This window comes from Malaya genurostris, chromosome 2 (assembly GCF_030247185.1).
Source record: "Malaya genurostris strain Urasoe2022 chromosome 2, Malgen_1.1, whole genome shotgun sequence".
NCBI lineage: Eukaryota > Metazoa > Arthropoda > Insecta > Diptera > Culicidae > Malaya > Malaya genurostris.
The window spans coordinates 9,584,656-9,602,043 of NC_080571.1; the positions used below are offsets into that span (position 1 = coordinate 9,584,656).

The window sequence follows — 17,388 nt, forward strand, 5'->3', positions numbered from 1 at the left end:
GGCTTCGGTTCCAACATTCTTCGGTGGATTCAATCGTATCTTCGCAATCGACGACTGGCGGTTAATATCAATGAAAATGTTTCCAAGGAATTTTTTGCTTTTTCTGGTATTCCACAAGGCAGTCATCTCGGACCACTGATATTTCTACTGTATTTTAACGACGTGAACTATTCATTAAAAGATCCACGATTATTTTTTGCGGACGACCTAAAGTTATTCCATATTATGAAGAATATTGAAGATGCCAATTTCCTTTAGAGTGAGCTTGAAATTTTCTCTGAGTGGTGTGAAATTAATAAAATGACGCTATATATTAGCAAATGCTCGATTATCACCTTCACACGAAAAAAAACATCTATATGTTTCAATTATTGTCTTTGAGGATCAGTGATTGATAGAGTCAATTGTGTCAAAGATCTTGGCATTCTTCTCGACGAACAATTGAATTACAAGCATATTTCGTACATTGTGGCAAAGGCTTCTCGTTATCTAGGATTTGTCATGAGAACCGCTAAGCACTTCACAGATATATACTGTTTGAATTATCTCTACTGCTCGCTTGTACGGTCAATACTCCAATATTGTTCGACAGTATGGAACCCTCACTTTCATAATGGAGCTTTAAGACTAGAATCAATACAGCGCAGATTCGTTCGTTTCTCTCTTTGTCGTTTGCCCTGGAATATACCTCACCAGCTGCCTAGTTATTAAAGCAGTGGGATGCTTTTCGCAACAACAACCTCCTCAGAATGCCTCTACGTCGTACTAACTACGGAATCAACGGTGCCGTTATTGGATTGCAGCGAATCATCAATGGCGTATCTATGGGATTCGATTTCCATTTTCCTCGTAGCAGAATAAAAGCGAACTTTTCGAATATTCTTAGAAATAATCATTAAGACTTTAGTTTGTCTGTTGATTAAAAATATAAATAAATAAATATAAATAGTGTGTTGAGCGATAAAGGATACGCCACACTGTTTGGTGAACTATTCACCTGTTTTTATTTTGCAAGTACTGTAGTGGATGGATTTGTTTTATTTTGCAGGATGAGGTGCACGTGTATTTGTTCGGATCGCACAGGAACTAAATAATGCTTATATTGAACCAGCGACAGTTAGTTTAGTGCAAGCATTCGGCCGCAGCGGCCAGAAAAATTGAAACTATATCCAGATTTAAATTTATATCGGTTCCGTTTTCTTGCAACGTGAATACAAGTTTCGGTAAATAATAAAGTGATCACCATCGCAGTCGAATGTCTCAGAATAAAATGTGGAGATGTATCATTCGAAAAATACGAGTTGAATCCTTTGTTTATTTTCTGTAAATCGTTCAATCGTTCTCATTTGTAATTTTCAGTTCAAAGTTATATGTATAAAAACTTATATTCCATTCAGTTATTTTGCGAAGTCACTGATCTATGAAAAATTATGTTTTCAAATTCTTACAAAAAGTAACACGAGTAAAACCATCCCAGTAAACTCGATCCGGGTGCATCGTTTTTTGGGGGGCGGCTCGTCTCAGCGATCTCTCTGTAGTTCACCCTTTTTGCGCATTTGCTCAATAAACCACTGATGGGAGCAGCAAATTTTATTTTGCTCCGGTCGTCAAATTTCCTCGGTAGACGCCACTGGGTGTGATGAGGGCCATATGTCACTATATGACAATGTATAACTGCCTAAATGCCGCTTTAGGTCAAACATACGACAATTAATTTTGAATCAATGATAATGCTAACTTACGGCTTGTTTGCATCGAAAATGCTCTTTGCTAATCGGTTCACAGTAGATATGCATTATTTCAGATTATTGTTTTGAAGCAAGAGGAATTTACAGTCTGTAAAAAGTGAATTTATTGTGAATATTAATGCTTACATGTGAATTTGATAAGTCCAACTGTAGTGTATTTCACACAGGTTTGTGAGATGTTTTTGGGGAACTGTGCTTGTTTCATGAACAATAAACCGGTAAAGTATGCACCATTGTTGTAACTATGGAAGATTGTTTTTGGTTTCTTAGTATGCTGCTGCGCAGCTTGAGGCGAGGTGCAGTTGTATTACTTTGGTTCAAGCCCCATCTCACATAGGTCAGGGAGTTTGAATGACCCGAGCGGCGAAACCGAAGAGGTTAAATCCTTCATGGAAAAATAAAGCAAAGTCAGGATACCACATTCCAATGCAGAATTTAACTTCCTGTTTCAATAGACTTCGTAGCCGATTCGTAAGTATCCAGTGCTACGATCCTACGGACACTAGGAATCCTTCCAAGACAGAACTCAAACATACAAATTCTAGTTTATTAGAACAATGCTTTATACTCTGAACCACCGACCCGGGCTTTATAATCGAGATAAAAACTCTATTTTCAAATATGCATACTTATTCGTTTGGTCATACTAAAATTAGGGATGGAAATACGACGATCAGAACTTTGCACTCAACAAAACATCACGTAACAGTTGAGTTATGAGAAAACATTCAAAAGTGAAACGAAACGAAGAGTGCTAGTGGTGTTAGGGCACAAATAAAGTTGAAAGTAATATCCTTGATCACAGATATCCAAGTAGAGATTTCAATTTGTATAAGAAATTTAATTGTTTTAAAAGCAATCACCAAGTAACAATTCTCCTGTAGAGGCGCTTCAAGCAGCCCAGTAATCCCTTATGGGCTCTTGCGTTCGAGCTTTCATACAATGGTAATTCATGCGTGCAAAATCGTACGCAACGGTGATTTTTAACAGATTTTTACTTGTATGCTTTACACAGCTTTTTTGAAAAAGTTTGTACTAGCTTGGGTGTCTGTTCTCTGTGCCTTCATTTGCATTGATATTTTGTTATCTATATTTGTCAACATCTTTGTGCAAATTTTATTCAATTTGCTACACACTGGATAACAGCCTGAAACATGTGTAGCTTATCCCAATAATCGTGATTTGTATATACTGCTCTAAATTATTCAATCCATGACCTAAATTCTGTTAGCACATAGGGGTGCAAACGATATTTGTGTGACGATCATCATTGTACGAGACACTCGTCTTCGCAGAGTAGCAAATGTTTCAGTTCCGTTTACTTCACAGCACACCGCGATGGATTATGGTCTTGATTTTTGTTTTCTTTTTTGTTAACGTCTCAGAAGACAAATTCAAGATGTGTCTAGAAGATCAATCCGAGAATGTCAGAAGATTTATGTGCTTTTATCATGTCAGTAACACTAGCAAGTTCTTACGAAAATATTTTTGAAGAAGTTTACTATGTAATAACTGAATGCTTCTGTTGTTTCGGTTACTGTAATGTTTTTTTCGATTTCATTGAAATAAACTAATGCAAATCACTTCAACCAAGAGTATCAACGGTGTCAACATAATAAAAAATTAAAAAAAAATCCATCATTTCCTGGAACCATCATATTTTTAAATTCCCTTATGATTTTCATAGCTTCATCATGACTCGTCTCAGTAATACCATCTTGAGAATTGTATCGAATGTTGAAATATGGTCATTTTTTAGTGAGACGCATTAATAGGAAATATTCAAATTGTGGACATTCGAATGGCTAAATAAGTGAACTTTTTCGTCGTTTGTAAGAAGAATTTGATTTTTCTTCTTTTAGAGAATTCATTTGCACCAGAAATGTTGCAGAAAGTTTATTCGACTATATACGCGAAAATTTAATTTTACAAAAAGAAGGAATCTTCAGTTTCCTTTTATTACTTTCATGACAGGATTATGAGAGCGATTATATTGCCGTCTACGAACACTCTTCAATCAAATCAGCTATGACGATAGGAAAATTGAATTTAGTTTGAGTTTTTGGAACTGATAGATTCCTAACTTCAATCACAGATAACAGACATCCAGGCTCAACAATTTTTTTCAATTGTGTAAAGCATAGAAGTGAAAATTCGTTAAATGTCACCGTTGCGTACGATGCACATTACCATTGTATGCAAGCAATGTATACATACTCCAGATCCCATAAGCAATTGCTGGGCTGATCAAAGCGCATCTACAGACGAATTACTACTTGGTGATCACTTTGCCAAATAATCGTAAATTTCTGAAACACGTTAAGGTCACTAGTTGGATTTCTTTTCTCTGTGCTTCAATTGGGTAAACGTAAAGGTTTAAATGATCTATTAATGTATCTATGTCTGCGGAATTGTCCAAATGCATTTTTATGATTCACATTGTTTTCGATGTGACATTTGTATTCTAACCAAAAAGTTGAATATTGAACTAATTGGATTAATTTTTGCTTTATTGCATGTCATTTTCGTTTTTTAAAATGCACTACACCGGTGCAGTGTTACACCAGTCATGAATAAACGAACGAAAATGATGAAAACATAAACAGTAACCCTTGACTACAATAAACAATTTCAGAGCTACACCGAACCTTTGATGAGTGCTACACCAATGGTATCGGTGCAGAAAAATTGTAGCAAAGAACATAATTCGTAAAAGTATTGATTTGTACAAAAATAATTTAAATATACGTCAAAGTGGGGTTTTCAAGTAGACATGTAAACGTACATGTTTTAGCAATTAAAAATATATCGAAATGCATTTAACTTGTGTTCGATTAACAATAAAAATGAGTCATTTTTTGATGCTAGAATATGTCGGTCTCAGAAGACGTAAATTTACATGATTTTTTCTAGGTGTGTGGCTAGCCTTAGGAAAGATAATTTCACTAACACAAAAGAGATATGGCTGCCCCACCTATTTCTACCTCATTGTATTTTTAAATCATTACTTTACCATCTTTACATCTATTTCAACTGGTTTTGAACTATTGTGGTACTGGTTGTGAACACGAAACTGTATGATAACTATCACCGAATAGATTTAGCAGGACGTTTCGAATGAACTACAGGGTCCGGCACTCGAAGTGTAACCAATTAAAAAGGCCATAAATTCAGTTTGGAAAATTACTTTTACTTAATTCAAAGTACAAAATGTGTAAAAATAATACAAAATTCAGAATCAATTCACTTTTGCTCGATATGACCACCTTTTGCTTTGACTATGGCCTTGAGACGGTCAAAAAACGAATCGCAAGCTGCCCGAATGTGACTTGCAGGTGTATTTTGGCCCACTCGCGGACAATAACTTTTTTCAGCGCCTCGAAACTGGTGTATCTTTTAGTTCGGACTTTGCTCTCCAAAATGGCCCAAAGAGAATAATCCATTGGATTCGCATCTGGTGAATTCGAGAGCCATTGTGTGGACGTGATGAAGTTCGGAACGTTGTTTTTCAGCCATTCTTGGTTCACTCGAGCTTTGTGAGACGGTGCCGAGTCCTGCTGAAACGTCCATGGTCTGCCACCGAAATGTTTGTCTGCCCACGGCTTCAAAGCAACCTCCAGAATACTTTCCCGATAATATGTCGCATTTACCTTGACGCCAGGCTCGAAGGTCTGAAGTTGGTTACACTTCAAGTGCCGGACCCTGTAATCATCTCTCATGACATTCACAATAGCGTTATGATTCTCGGTTTATGAAAAAAAAAAAAACAAATAGTGAAACAGTTTCATCAAAAGTGCCAAAATTGAGAAATGAAATTACACTGCAGAAGATCATTGTTCGTGTGTTTGGTTATACTAGTGATACTAGTTGGGGACGCTATGGCAAGACGTGGCCGTGCTCGTGGGCGCACCAAATCAAGGGTAAGTAAACGTGTCTGCGAAACTTATTAACTTCACACAGTTTTAACAACCTCTTGCAGTATATCATTTTACGAAATACTTTCTGGTGAATTTTTCATATTTCATATATTGCAGCAGTTCAACATACATGCATATTACCTGCCAAACCAAATATTTTTGTGGAAAACTTGGCATTTGTCATCGAGTTTTACCTCTCACCCAACAATTGTGTTAAGTTGGATGAACATGAGCTAACACTTTTCCAAAGTTTGCTTCCTCTTCCTTTACAAATGGACCAAGAAGGATCTAAGACAAGACCTGACAACTAGGGGCTGGTTTTGTTCCAATTTTATGCCAGAATGTTCCAGTTCCTGATTGGCTGATTTTGATAACTCCGTCCAGACAATAAGGACAATAAATGTTTCTGGTGGGCTTATGGGCAGTGTTGCTAAGTATAAGAGCAATCAAAGACGTGTTGCCTTCCGTCGAGCGAATCGTGTTCGCTAATCAGATTGACCGACAGATGGTTGATATTTTCAGAGGGGACACAGATTATTTGTTATTTTTCTGCAAGTTAGCTGGTAAACGTTCACGATTCCGAAAACAAATTTATCTTGAAGTAGGCACAATAAATATTCCTTTTCCTTCGTCGAAACTAAGGATTGATTAAATTTGCATTTGGTTCATTCGCTTTCTCCACGTACCGTCTTCCATCCGAACACCGCCGAAGATGCTTACGTTCAAAAACACCTAGTGCGCGTTGATCCTCCGCAAGCATTGTCCAGGACACGTGCCCGTAGAGGATAACCGGTTTAATCAGCGTTTTGTAGATAGTTAACTTCGTACGACGGCGAATTTTGCTCGAGCGAAGCGTTCTGCGCAGTCCAAAGTAAGCACGATTTCCTGACAGTATGCGTCTCTGAATTTCTCTGCTGGTGTCATTATCGGCAGTCACCAGTGAGCCCAAGTACACGAACTCGTCGATTTCATCACTACCAATCAGAACTCGTAATGGGTGGCTGACGTTATCTTCTCTCGAGCCTCTGCCTTTCATGTACTTTGTCTTTGACACATTGATGTCTAGTCCGATCAGCTTGGCCTCAGCTTTTAGTCCGTTGTACGTATCTTCCATCTTCTCAAAGTTGCGTGCTATAATATCAATATCATCAGCGAAACCAAGTAGCTGGACGGACTTTCTGAAAATCGTGCCACTCGTGTCTATCCTCGCTCATCTTCACACCCTCCAAAGCAATGTTGAATAGCAGACACGAAAGGCCATCACCTTGCCGTAGCCCTCTGCGAGTTTCGAAGGGACTCGAGTTTATCCCCGATACTCGAACAACGCACATCACTCGATCCATCGTAGCCTTGACCGATCCGTAGTCGTGCATGATTTTCCATAGCTGTTCTCGATCGATTGTGTCGTAGGCTGATTTGAAATCGATGAATAAGTGATGTGTGGGCACATTGTGTTCGCGGCACTTTTGCAACACCTGGCGGATGGCGAACACTTGGTCCGTGGTAGCGCGTTCGCCCATAAATCCTGCCTGATATTGTCCCACGAATTCGTTTGCAATCGGTAAAAGTCGACGGCATAGGATTTGGGAGAGTACCTTGTAGGCGGCGTTCAGCAGAGTTATCGCGCGGTAATTGCAGCAATCCAGCTTATCGCCCTTTTTGTAGATGGGACACACGATTCCTTCCATCCATTCCTCCGGTAAAAGCTCGTCCTCCCAGATCTTGGTAACGACCCAGTGCAGTGCTTTCACTAGTGCATTACCACCGTGTTTTAGTAGCTCGCTTGGTAGTTGGTCAACGCCAGCGGCCTTAATATTTTTCAACCGGCCTACCACCTCCTCCACTTCTTGGAGGTCTGGGACCGGCAGTCTATCGTCCTCCGCACGCGTTCCCAAGTTCGTTACCGCGCCGCCACTTTCGTATTCCGCCACATCGCACATTGAGGTGCTCGTCGAAATACTGCCGCCACCTCTCGATCACCTCACAGTCGTTCGTGAGAAGATCCCCGCACATATTGGCCTGTGACACATGGCCTCTGCGCGAACGGTTCACCTTCTCGTAGAACTTCCTTGTGTCATTAGCACGGAACAGCTGTTCCATCGCTTCGCGATCTCGGTCTTCCTGTTGGCGCTTTTTTCTACGGGATGGAAGTTTCAAATATCTTGGCACACCACACTGGACACCCGAGTGAGTACCTAGGTCGTCTTGGCGGTTCCGGTTCTAGCGGTTCTAGGTTCGACGATGAATCTAGCCTACACTGACGGAGAGCCTACACTGACGGAGTCCTGATGAAGGGAATTCTCCTGAAACCAACAGTTCGGTTCATGTTGGAGGATGGTTTCTCGTCTCGTTCCTTACGATCGATATAGACTGCTCCGACAGAGACCGAACCGATGCTTATTCGCTAATGCTGTCTCCATTTTCGTAGCAGCTCTGACAGTATTTGCATCGCCACCATGTATACTGCAATGACGTATCTTGTTAACGACCCTCACTTCTTCCGCAATGTTTTCCACCCCTAAGGCCGACATTTTCCTACGGACTTACGCAAACCTTGGATAATCGTAGATCATATGTTCTGGTAATATGTAATATGAATATGGTAATATGAATAGTAAGATATGTTCACACTGATACAGATACTTCCGGAAACAGCCATGGCCCGAAACAAATTAATTCAAGTAAAAGTTCATTTCGTACTTCCTTCCTACTCCTACAGATTTGGGATGATTCGATGGGTCGATCTGACCTTCTCTGAGCTGTCCTAATCTTGCTGTAATTTTGCATCGAGCCCGTTCTGACTGTCTTCCTCAAATTCCTTGAAGAACCTCTGGGCTCACAGTATATCACGTGTTTTTAGAGGCACAACATAGTTTGTGTTAAGCGACTCTCCCCTTGGTAGTATCTGAATCATTATCTACTCAAACTTTGACTTGATTGTAAAAAATAGGTAACGAACATTGCCAAACTTTCATCCACCGTCGAGACATCTTCACTGAATTCGAACTGATTGTTCGATAATCGTTTCCAAGATCTCTCGGTGATTCCGTCCGGACCAAGAGCCTTCTGTTCTTCGCCATCTAGTTTTTCATGATTATGTAATTTTCTCTCTTTCTCACTCTATGCGTGTGTGTAAAATTTAGGAATGACGGGTTATTGAATATGCCGGCTAAATTGGAAATTGCATTACATCGATTGTCACTTAAATTACTAAATTCTTTTACGGATTGATTGGAAATTCCTGTTGATGAATCGCAAAATGTTCGCTTTGTCATATTTCGAATATTGATGATGACTATCACGATTAGGAAATAACATAATAAAATAACTTTTTAATTACGAAAGTCTGGACCTAGTACAGTGCATACCTAGAGGGTCGCTCGGTGTAGCTATTTGTCCAAAACGTGCATGCTATTCCATAGCACCGAATGTTATATAAACCGTTCTAGTAATGATACGACAATCGGTTGTGTTCAGTAATTGGAAAATTGACCGCTAACCAGAGAAAACTATTCGTCTCTTTCGGATATCTGACTAAAGCAGCTATAGTAGACAACTAGTACTGATTCATAGAGCGCCTTTTGACTATTTTCAGATGCAAATCGGATTGCCAATTACAGGAAAATACCGAGATCCGGAATCTGACCAATACTATAATAATAATAATGTGAGTACGCAAATATGCAACTAGAACATTCAGAACTAACAGCGAATGTTTTCAGGGCGCCAAAATAACACTGGCATCACACTTCGATTATGAATATGTTCTCGGTCATAAAATAGCATTTTTGTGTGTTGCAAGAGGAACTCCTCGACCAACGATCACTTGGTTCAAAGATGGGGTGGAAATCTTCAGTCATCTTTATTTACACGTAGGTTTATCAATGATTATCGGACTAAACCAACAAAAGTCGATTGAGACTTTCGAGAGTTGCTTAAATGTTGTCAATTACAGGTCCACGAATGGTACATCGGGAAGGACAAAGTCAAATCCAAAATAGAGATTGATCCTGCTACGCAGATGGACGCCGGTGTGTACGAGTGTACCGCAGACAACATGTACTCGATCGACCGAAGAAGTTTCAAGACGGATTTCTCGATTGCTTTCGATTAATGTTGTACCAAAGCTGTGAACTGTGTTTTAGTATAGGGTTTGATAACTATTTTGTTCAGTTAAAACATTCGGTTTTATTACATCACCTCATAGAAAGATTGCAGCTCAGTCTTGAGCTATAGTGTTATGTTGTGAACAAATATTCAATGATTGTTTAAAAATATATAAAAAAAACAGAACTGTCATTTTTGCATTTGCAATTTCACCTCTCATCACTTCTTGAAACCAAACTGAAAATTTTCAGACCCAGACGCGCACATTCTGATCCCAGCTACAGGTTGCCAGTGCCATCCCGTTTGGAGCCATACAGATTGATGTAATGCGATTCTCGTGACCACTCAACACTCCTGCAAACAATGTTAAACAAATGCAATCATTATCATTTTATAATATTCCACTAGTTACCATTGTGTACACCTTTCATCGTGTCCCAAATGTGGACATTGTTGTCGTCTGATCCACATAGGATGAATCGGCCGCTAAGCGATAGAGCTACACAATAAAAAATATTTTTCAATTAGTTCTGAATGATCTGTTTCTAGTTTTAAAACTTTAACTACTATCGAGACTTTGTTATTTGAACTACTATACTGATACAGATCTGACACGCAGATGAACGAAATCGTATCGTAATCTTGTATATTGTTTCACTTCGCAGACGATAAGAATTTTATGAATGTTGATCGTAGTGCTGTGGAAGAGGCTTTTCCACCTTTTAATAAGGAAGCTACGAGTGAATAATTGTCCTAAAATTCTACCAAGATGGCTATAGTGAAAAACGAAGTAGATCAAATTATGTTGGATCCGAGATTGTTGATGAGTTCAAACATCGTGGAACATTTGATAACGATGTTAGACGGGAGAAACTGCTATACTTGCACATGTAAATTGGACAATTATCCATAAACCAGTGTTAGCAGTTGTTGCATAAATTGATATTGATTTGAAGAATATTTGCGAAAATCGACATGATTTTCGATAAAATTACCCACAAAGGCATTCTATAACAATAAATCGTAATTTCACCCTTCGGACGGTTCGACTACGTCTGACGTTTATATTTGGTCTTGTCAGAGTGGGAAGAAAATGGGAAGAAACGCTCCAAGGAACAATAAAATTTCGTAGCTTTGTGATTGATGAGTGAAATAACGAAAATGAAAGCAAAAAAGAGTGTAGCACCGGGAGTTAATTGTTACCTGGCAAATATTTCGCACTCTGCATAAGAACTAACCGTACTGTTCAGTTCTATTTACAGAAATTTCGATGCAAGTACCAACATCCTTTTATCGGAACTGCAGTTTTATCGGAACTGTCAGTATAAGGTATAAAATTTAGTGTAACAGTAAAAATTATATCAAATTTCAAAATTTTACCCCACAATTCACGTTTTCGAAGTCAGTGCTCCTCACAATTCATAACTATTATTTTTGTACATAATTTACGAGGACATTAATATTAAAAACTTTTTTTGCAGAAGGGCCAGTTCAGACTGTCAGTTCTATTCTTAGTTTTGTATATCTGTTCATTTCATCATAAGAAAACTAATAAGTTGTTCATTCACACACGGATAAAAATCTATTGCCAGTACCATGATATTTTAATCATGAAATCAAGAAATTTCATGAGCAAAATGATATCATGATATTATGAAAATTTTCATGGAAGATGTTTTATTGATCATGATATTAATCATTTTGCTAATGAAATCATGACTTATTATTCATGATAGACATTATTCACGATTTCATGATTTTAATCATTGGATTTTTATCCGTGCAAATTCCCTTCTATTCCATGCCATCCTCCCATATCATGCCACTTTTTCACAAACTTTCATTTTCACTATGTCATTCAATTTTTTTCACATAAGTTTTTCACTGGATGCTGTGCGGAGTATAGACATTTTCGGTTCAGGAAATTCGTGACATCTGTATCTTCCAATTTTGCAACCGTGAAACGAATATACGAGTTCTATAATCTCCACATTTTCTCATTTATATTAACTTTTAAGAATAAAATTGTTCTCGTGATCAGAAAAAATGTAGTTTACAGCTTACCACACGATGTAAATCCACTGGTCTTGTTCGGTGGTTCGAAATGGCCAATTTGCTGGTCAGAACGCAAATCGAACAACCGGGCTGTTTTGTCCTCCGATCCGGTAGCAAATGCAAATCCACTCGGATGATACTGGAAGGAAAGTTTGAAGCAAGTTATAAGCTACCTCGTTTATTTTTTTACAATTTTACACGTACACAAACGCTGTTCACATCCGCCTCGTGACCAAAAAAGGTCTGCTTCGGAGTTGACTCTCGAACGTCCCACAGTTTGCATGTGCGATCGACAGATCCAGTCACGTAAGTATTTTTATCTGGACTGAGTGAAATCGAAACAACGTCCCCATTGTGGGCATCAAACTCGGATGTTTTCTTACCTACTTGCAGATCCCAGACACAGCTGAAAAAGGATACTGTGAACAAATCAAACAGCTTGAAAAGCACTTACATTTTCATATCACCCGATCCGGTCAAAACGTGTGTGTCGTCCAAAAATCGACAGGAACTAAGGAATCCCTCATAACCGGCCAATTCTCGAACAATTTTCGCGTTACCTTGGGCATCTCGATTGTTCAAGTCGTATACGGTGCACATGTTGTCCATACCTCCGCAAGCAACAAAATTACCGGACTCGGCAAACGCTACACTCATGACCCAGGCCGACCGTAACGGGATAACTTGTACTTTATTGCCAGTCCAGGTGTCCCAGATGATCAGTTTACCATCTAGCGAACCCGTAACACAATGTCGTGAATCTCCAGCAAAATGTACAGAGTTGACCTTGTTGATATGCCCCTTAAGGAACTTTTTCGTGGTTATGCGCACCTTCGGTACGTCGCCCATATCCGCACATTTTTCCGATAACGTACAATCGGCTGCCTTCTTTTGTTCGTCCTGTGGAAGGTAAATATTCGAAACGCTACTACATTAGCTTAATTGGATCGAACGAATCAACTATCTTGCTAGTCTAGCGAAAACAGGAAAGTAAATAGCACAGAGAATCCTTGCGTGTGCGGTTGGGTCAACAGCACGTGCTTTGCGTATGTATAAATGAATTAAATGTTACGAGTGCGGAAATCCCAAGTTACAACACTAACGTAACATCTGAAAAAAATCTTTCTTTATTCGAATATCATTTGTAAGAGTAACATAGAGAATGCAGTCTATATCAGGTGACAAATTTGAAAGCTACATTTGCAAAAGTTCAGCTGTAATAAACCGTTGCTAGTAATAACATTCTAAAGCCTAATCTTTTCACTGTAGTAACTATAGTTATATTATTTGTAAAAATCACACTGTATTTTAATTCCTCGGCTTACATTCAATAAATTGTGCAGTAATCGGTGGAAATATTTCTATACATGCATTATGTACAAAACGTTTGAAAAATGTTCTTAGATTTTGTTTAGCCTATGAATCATTTCGCTTTTGAATAAAATTTAACAGCAGACGTGAAGTTTTCTCTAAATGAGTAATACGCCTTTACCCCCCGTAGTTATCCGAAAGTTCGACTCTTACTCATAAGTTCCGGTTCGTGACCTTTAACCCAATATTACAATGTAGGTCACAAAATGTAGAAGAGAGCGAGTTTTTTGGTAAACAACTTCACATAAATTCTACGACCTTCTGGTAAGAAAATTCGAAAAACTTGATAAGTTTAAAGTTCAATACAAGGCTCTACGAATATCCTCGAACGACATTGAACACGTAATAAATCAGTTTCAGTGTTGCATGTATTGTTTTCTACTGGAGATTTGAGATGACAAGGAATACAAATTGCGAGATGATTTGATCTTATCCCTTCAAGGCTAAAATATGAAATTGATTGTTGGCATGCTCTTCCCAAATCCTCACAAAAAGAATGCGGAGACAGTCTTTAAAATCGCAATATAATTTCAGTTACGATTGTAAAGCATGTAAATTCCATTTTAAACCTCGGGGAGATCATTATGTAAATATGTACTTTACGTACAAACAAAAAACCCCTAAATGTTCAAATTTTGCGGCGGCCAGTAGTCAGTCGTCACTTGTTTTCGTTCGAGACGTCAGATAGGATATGGCACCTAGTATCATATTCCTAAAGGGTCACATAAATAGTGTCGACTTTGCGTCTGCTTAGCGGTTCAAAATGAACTGTTAGGCGGAGATGGCGGTTCAATTTGAACTGCTTTAAGCACTGATGAGCCGAAGGCGAAACGCGAAGATATCGAAACTAAATATGTACTTTACGTACAAACCAAAAAACCCCTAAATGATCATAACGTTGTTCCTCACCAATATCCAGTTTGCAGGTTCCGTCGCCGCTTTAAGGTCTGAGGACAGAGGGTCAGGTGTTGAGTTTTAAATCGACCACGTGGCTCGCTCAATTTCCTTTGCGCATCGTAATTCTCTTGTACTCTCGCGTATATGAGCAAACTGTACCGGGTTACCAGCATACATGTTATTATTTTGATGAAAAATTTTATCACATAAACCTGAACATTACATAGATTCCAATGAACAATGAAAAAATATTCAACTTTCACAAAGATTGAATGCGAAACAAAAAACGTGTTTATATACAATGAAACGTCTGTGTGTTTGGCAGCCTTGTCGAGCCAATTTTATTTCTCTCTCCTTTTTCAGAATGCTATCAGGAAACCAAAGCGAAAAAAATGGCGGATGCATTGAAACTGACTTTGTATCACAGAAAAATACAAGACTTTATTTTTATCGAGATAACATATATGTTTTTATGTACTAATCGCATCTAAACTAAATTATCTAGACTTTGTCACGGTAGATTTATGATACAAGCCTTCAAAGCCGAGATATTCGATGAACAAGAAGAGGTATGCATTTCCGAGCGTTCTAATTTTCAGCAGTTCTTCAGTCAGAAAAAAGTACAACACGACCGCTAAACTCAATCAATCATTCTGAAAATTTCACAGAATATTCTCAACTAAATTTCGAAGAGATTGTCAGGTGGGTTTTTCTATATTCTGCACCGTTTCCAAGAAAATATAATTTGAAACGGGAGAATAGCAAAAAACCTACCACTTTACGGTACTGTCCTCAGCCCTTACGGTAGAGCATAGATAGAGGTGATCTACGGAATAGAGAAGGTTTGTTGGCACGGTATTTTTAGGTGCTGATGATAGGGATTTATTCAATGTATCAATTCGAAGTTTCAAGAATTGTTTAGTATATGTTTTGGTTTTGCTATGCTAATTGCAGTTTAAACCTTCTAGTGAATCACGATCGTCTTCTCCATATAGTTCATTGGCGCATTTTTTCTGAACTATGTGACATGGCATGAATTGGCATTGCAACTAATTGGATATATCACCTATTCAATTTAAAAAATAGTAATTTTCAGTTGTAGACATGATAACTGATGTAGAAGTCACAATTTACAATGATAATTTATGCATTTTAAATCCGATCGATACATGCGAATTAAAAAAAAGGTAGTAATTTCTGGTAATGAATTGATCGTGCATTGCAGAAACAGCGTAGCACGATTCATTTTAGGTAGGCATGAAAATTTGAAAATTTTCTTTACAACATGTAGAGTTTAATTCCAATCGAGCTAGGAGCGAGAACTAAAAAAATTCTGAACAATGTGTGTGCGTGTCAGTTTTATTATGTTGTTTTCGCTTGAGAAAACTGAAACTGACCCAGGGTAGTTTCATAAAACAAACACTTTTCACGGAACTGTGTTGGTTTCGCGCTATGCAACAGGAATATAAAAACCAGCTTCGAAATTTACTCGATTTTCAGTTCAACAACGTTGAAACAAGGTTCGAAACTAGCTTCAAACAAACGGTTTGGCATCAAGCAAAAACGACATTAGTGAAGGTTGAATGAAAAAGTCGTGTTCTTCGCTTCAAGCAGTTTGAAAAATGGAGGATTCTGATATTAGTGTCATTAAGATGCTTGCTGTCACATTGGCTTAATTTTTCTATAACGGCAATGGAAACAGTGTTTCAAAAGAACGTAGTAGAACGTTTTCTATTTTGGTCAAGCTCAATCGATATAAAAAACCCTTACTGCCGGAACGAATGAAACAAAGAGCAATAAGACGAACTCTAATTTAGAAAATTTTATTAACAGACTTCATCACCGGGGGGTCACTGCTAAGGTATACAATCGCTGTTGACTTCAAGCCGTATAACATTCGATCTTCGATACAAGAACTTTCCTTGCAGAGCAGAAACATCTCGATCTAAAACAAGTGCATTTACTTCAACTGAACAAAATCAATAACGTAGTACGCATTCAATTCTGAAAGCAATTGAAATACCCAACTGAATCGCAATTGAAATAATCCAACTGAATCGCGGGATACTTACGACAATCAGTTGGCAACATGTCAATATTGTCAGAATGCTGTTCATTTTGGTGAGTCCTGTGAGAAATGGGACAAGACAAAATGTACACGAAAAATGCATCAAGCATTCCTAGCACTTTGCAGAAAAAAATTAACAAGACTCATCAAGTAAACCTTCACTTGTGACTAATGCACAGCAGATTACGTCTGTCACAGTTAATCAATCATGAATCAATAGACGAGGGAGTGAATAATTGCATATATTAATTGAATAACGAATGCTACCCTCGAATAATTTTTTTTCAAAGAACTTGCCCATCTCTGGCGTAGAAGCTTTTTTCGGGTCGTTTTCAATGAATAAACTCACTGCTATTAAATCACGACTCTTGACAAAACGAAGCAAAGTACCGTTATGTTTTTCACAAAGTTTGCATGACTTTAATATACCTTAATCTTGGCAATTAGATCGTTAAGTTCCTTCTTCAATGCTGTTACTTCGGCATCATCTTTTGGGGCCATAGTTGTAGTTCACTGGTTCTAGTAGTTCTAGTAGGATATATTTACCAGCGGGCTTGAAAAAATCACTAACTATTGTTTTCAACCTTCTTTTCTTCAGCTTTCAGCAGGGTACACGTTTTATCTTGATGTTAAATTATAAAACGACCGAACACGGTGTACGACGCAAACAGACTGATCGATTCATCACTTGCCTAAGAAGTGGGCACTTCTTTAGACCGACTAATTCAATTTTCTCCTTAAGGGAATGCGGGGTAGAATCCCATGTGAAATACGTTGAATGTCCTGTATAGGAAAATACGCCAAGTGTCGCTTAGTAATTTTTGCGTAGGTCTTACTAAAGTAACTCTCTTGAAACTTGGAAGTGACCAGTGCAAGTTGATCATATTGAAATAATCTGCTTTGAATGAGTTGTTTGATTAATATTGATATATTCTCTATACTTACTTTCAATCATACAGGTGTTCGTGTTGCGTCATTTACATGCCTCGATTGAACAATATCAGAGGATTATGTCTCGCACCGTGGTTTACATTATCGATGTTTCCTTACGGAACACTTGACAGGCTTCGCCGATGCACCCGTGAAATCGGTACAATCAGACGTCAAGAATTGGCGTCGAGTACATATAAAATGTACGCACTCATCAGTAGAATTTTCGCTTACTTGCTGTCCGAAATCAGTAACATTTTTGACATAAACTTACTTTTAATCAGATAAGTTTTTG

General features: G+C 38.3%; 2 protein-coding genes across 4 annotated transcripts; one reads left to right on the top strand and one right to left on the bottom strand.

Annotated features, from left to right (window-relative positions):
* The first annotated feature begins 1,097 nt into the window (after positions 1–1,097).
* On the top strand, positions 1,098–9,958 carry LOC131428085 (immunoglobulin domain-containing protein oig-4-like). 3 transcript variants are annotated; one of them, XM_058591747.1, is made up of 5 exons: positions 1,098–1,223; positions 5,523–5,668; positions 9,261–9,332; positions 9,388–9,537; positions 9,621–9,958. In XM_058591747.1, exons 2-5 carry the CDS (start codon positions 5,558–5,560, stop codon positions 9,777–9,779), a joined length of 492 nt encoding a protein of 163 aa, XP_058447730.1. In that variant the 5' UTR covers positions 1,098–1,223; positions 5,523–5,557; the 3' UTR covers positions 9,780–9,958. The 3 variants fall into 3 exon arrangements, with proteins under 3 accessions (XP_058447730.1, XP_058447729.1, XP_058447728.1); XM_058591746.1 differs by having other exon boundaries at positions 1,117–1,223; positions 5,482–5,668; XM_058591745.1 differs by having other exon boundaries at positions 1,132–1,223; positions 5,410–5,668.
* Positions 9,801–16,845, bottom strand: LOC131428084 (guanine nucleotide-binding protein subunit beta-2). The gene is made up of 6 exons (XM_058591744.1): positions 16,593–16,845; positions 12,282–12,727; positions 12,032–12,233; positions 11,837–11,966; positions 10,185–10,271; positions 9,801–10,126 (listed from the first exon to the last, which is right to left on the bottom strand). The coding sequence occupies exons 1-6, from the start codon at positions 16,662–16,664 to the stop codon at positions 10,020–10,022; spliced, it is 1,044 nt and encodes a 347-aa protein (XP_058447727.1). The 5' UTR covers positions 16,665–16,845; the 3' UTR covers positions 9,801–10,019.
* Between the last annotated feature and the right edge of the window lie 543 nt (positions 16,846–17,388).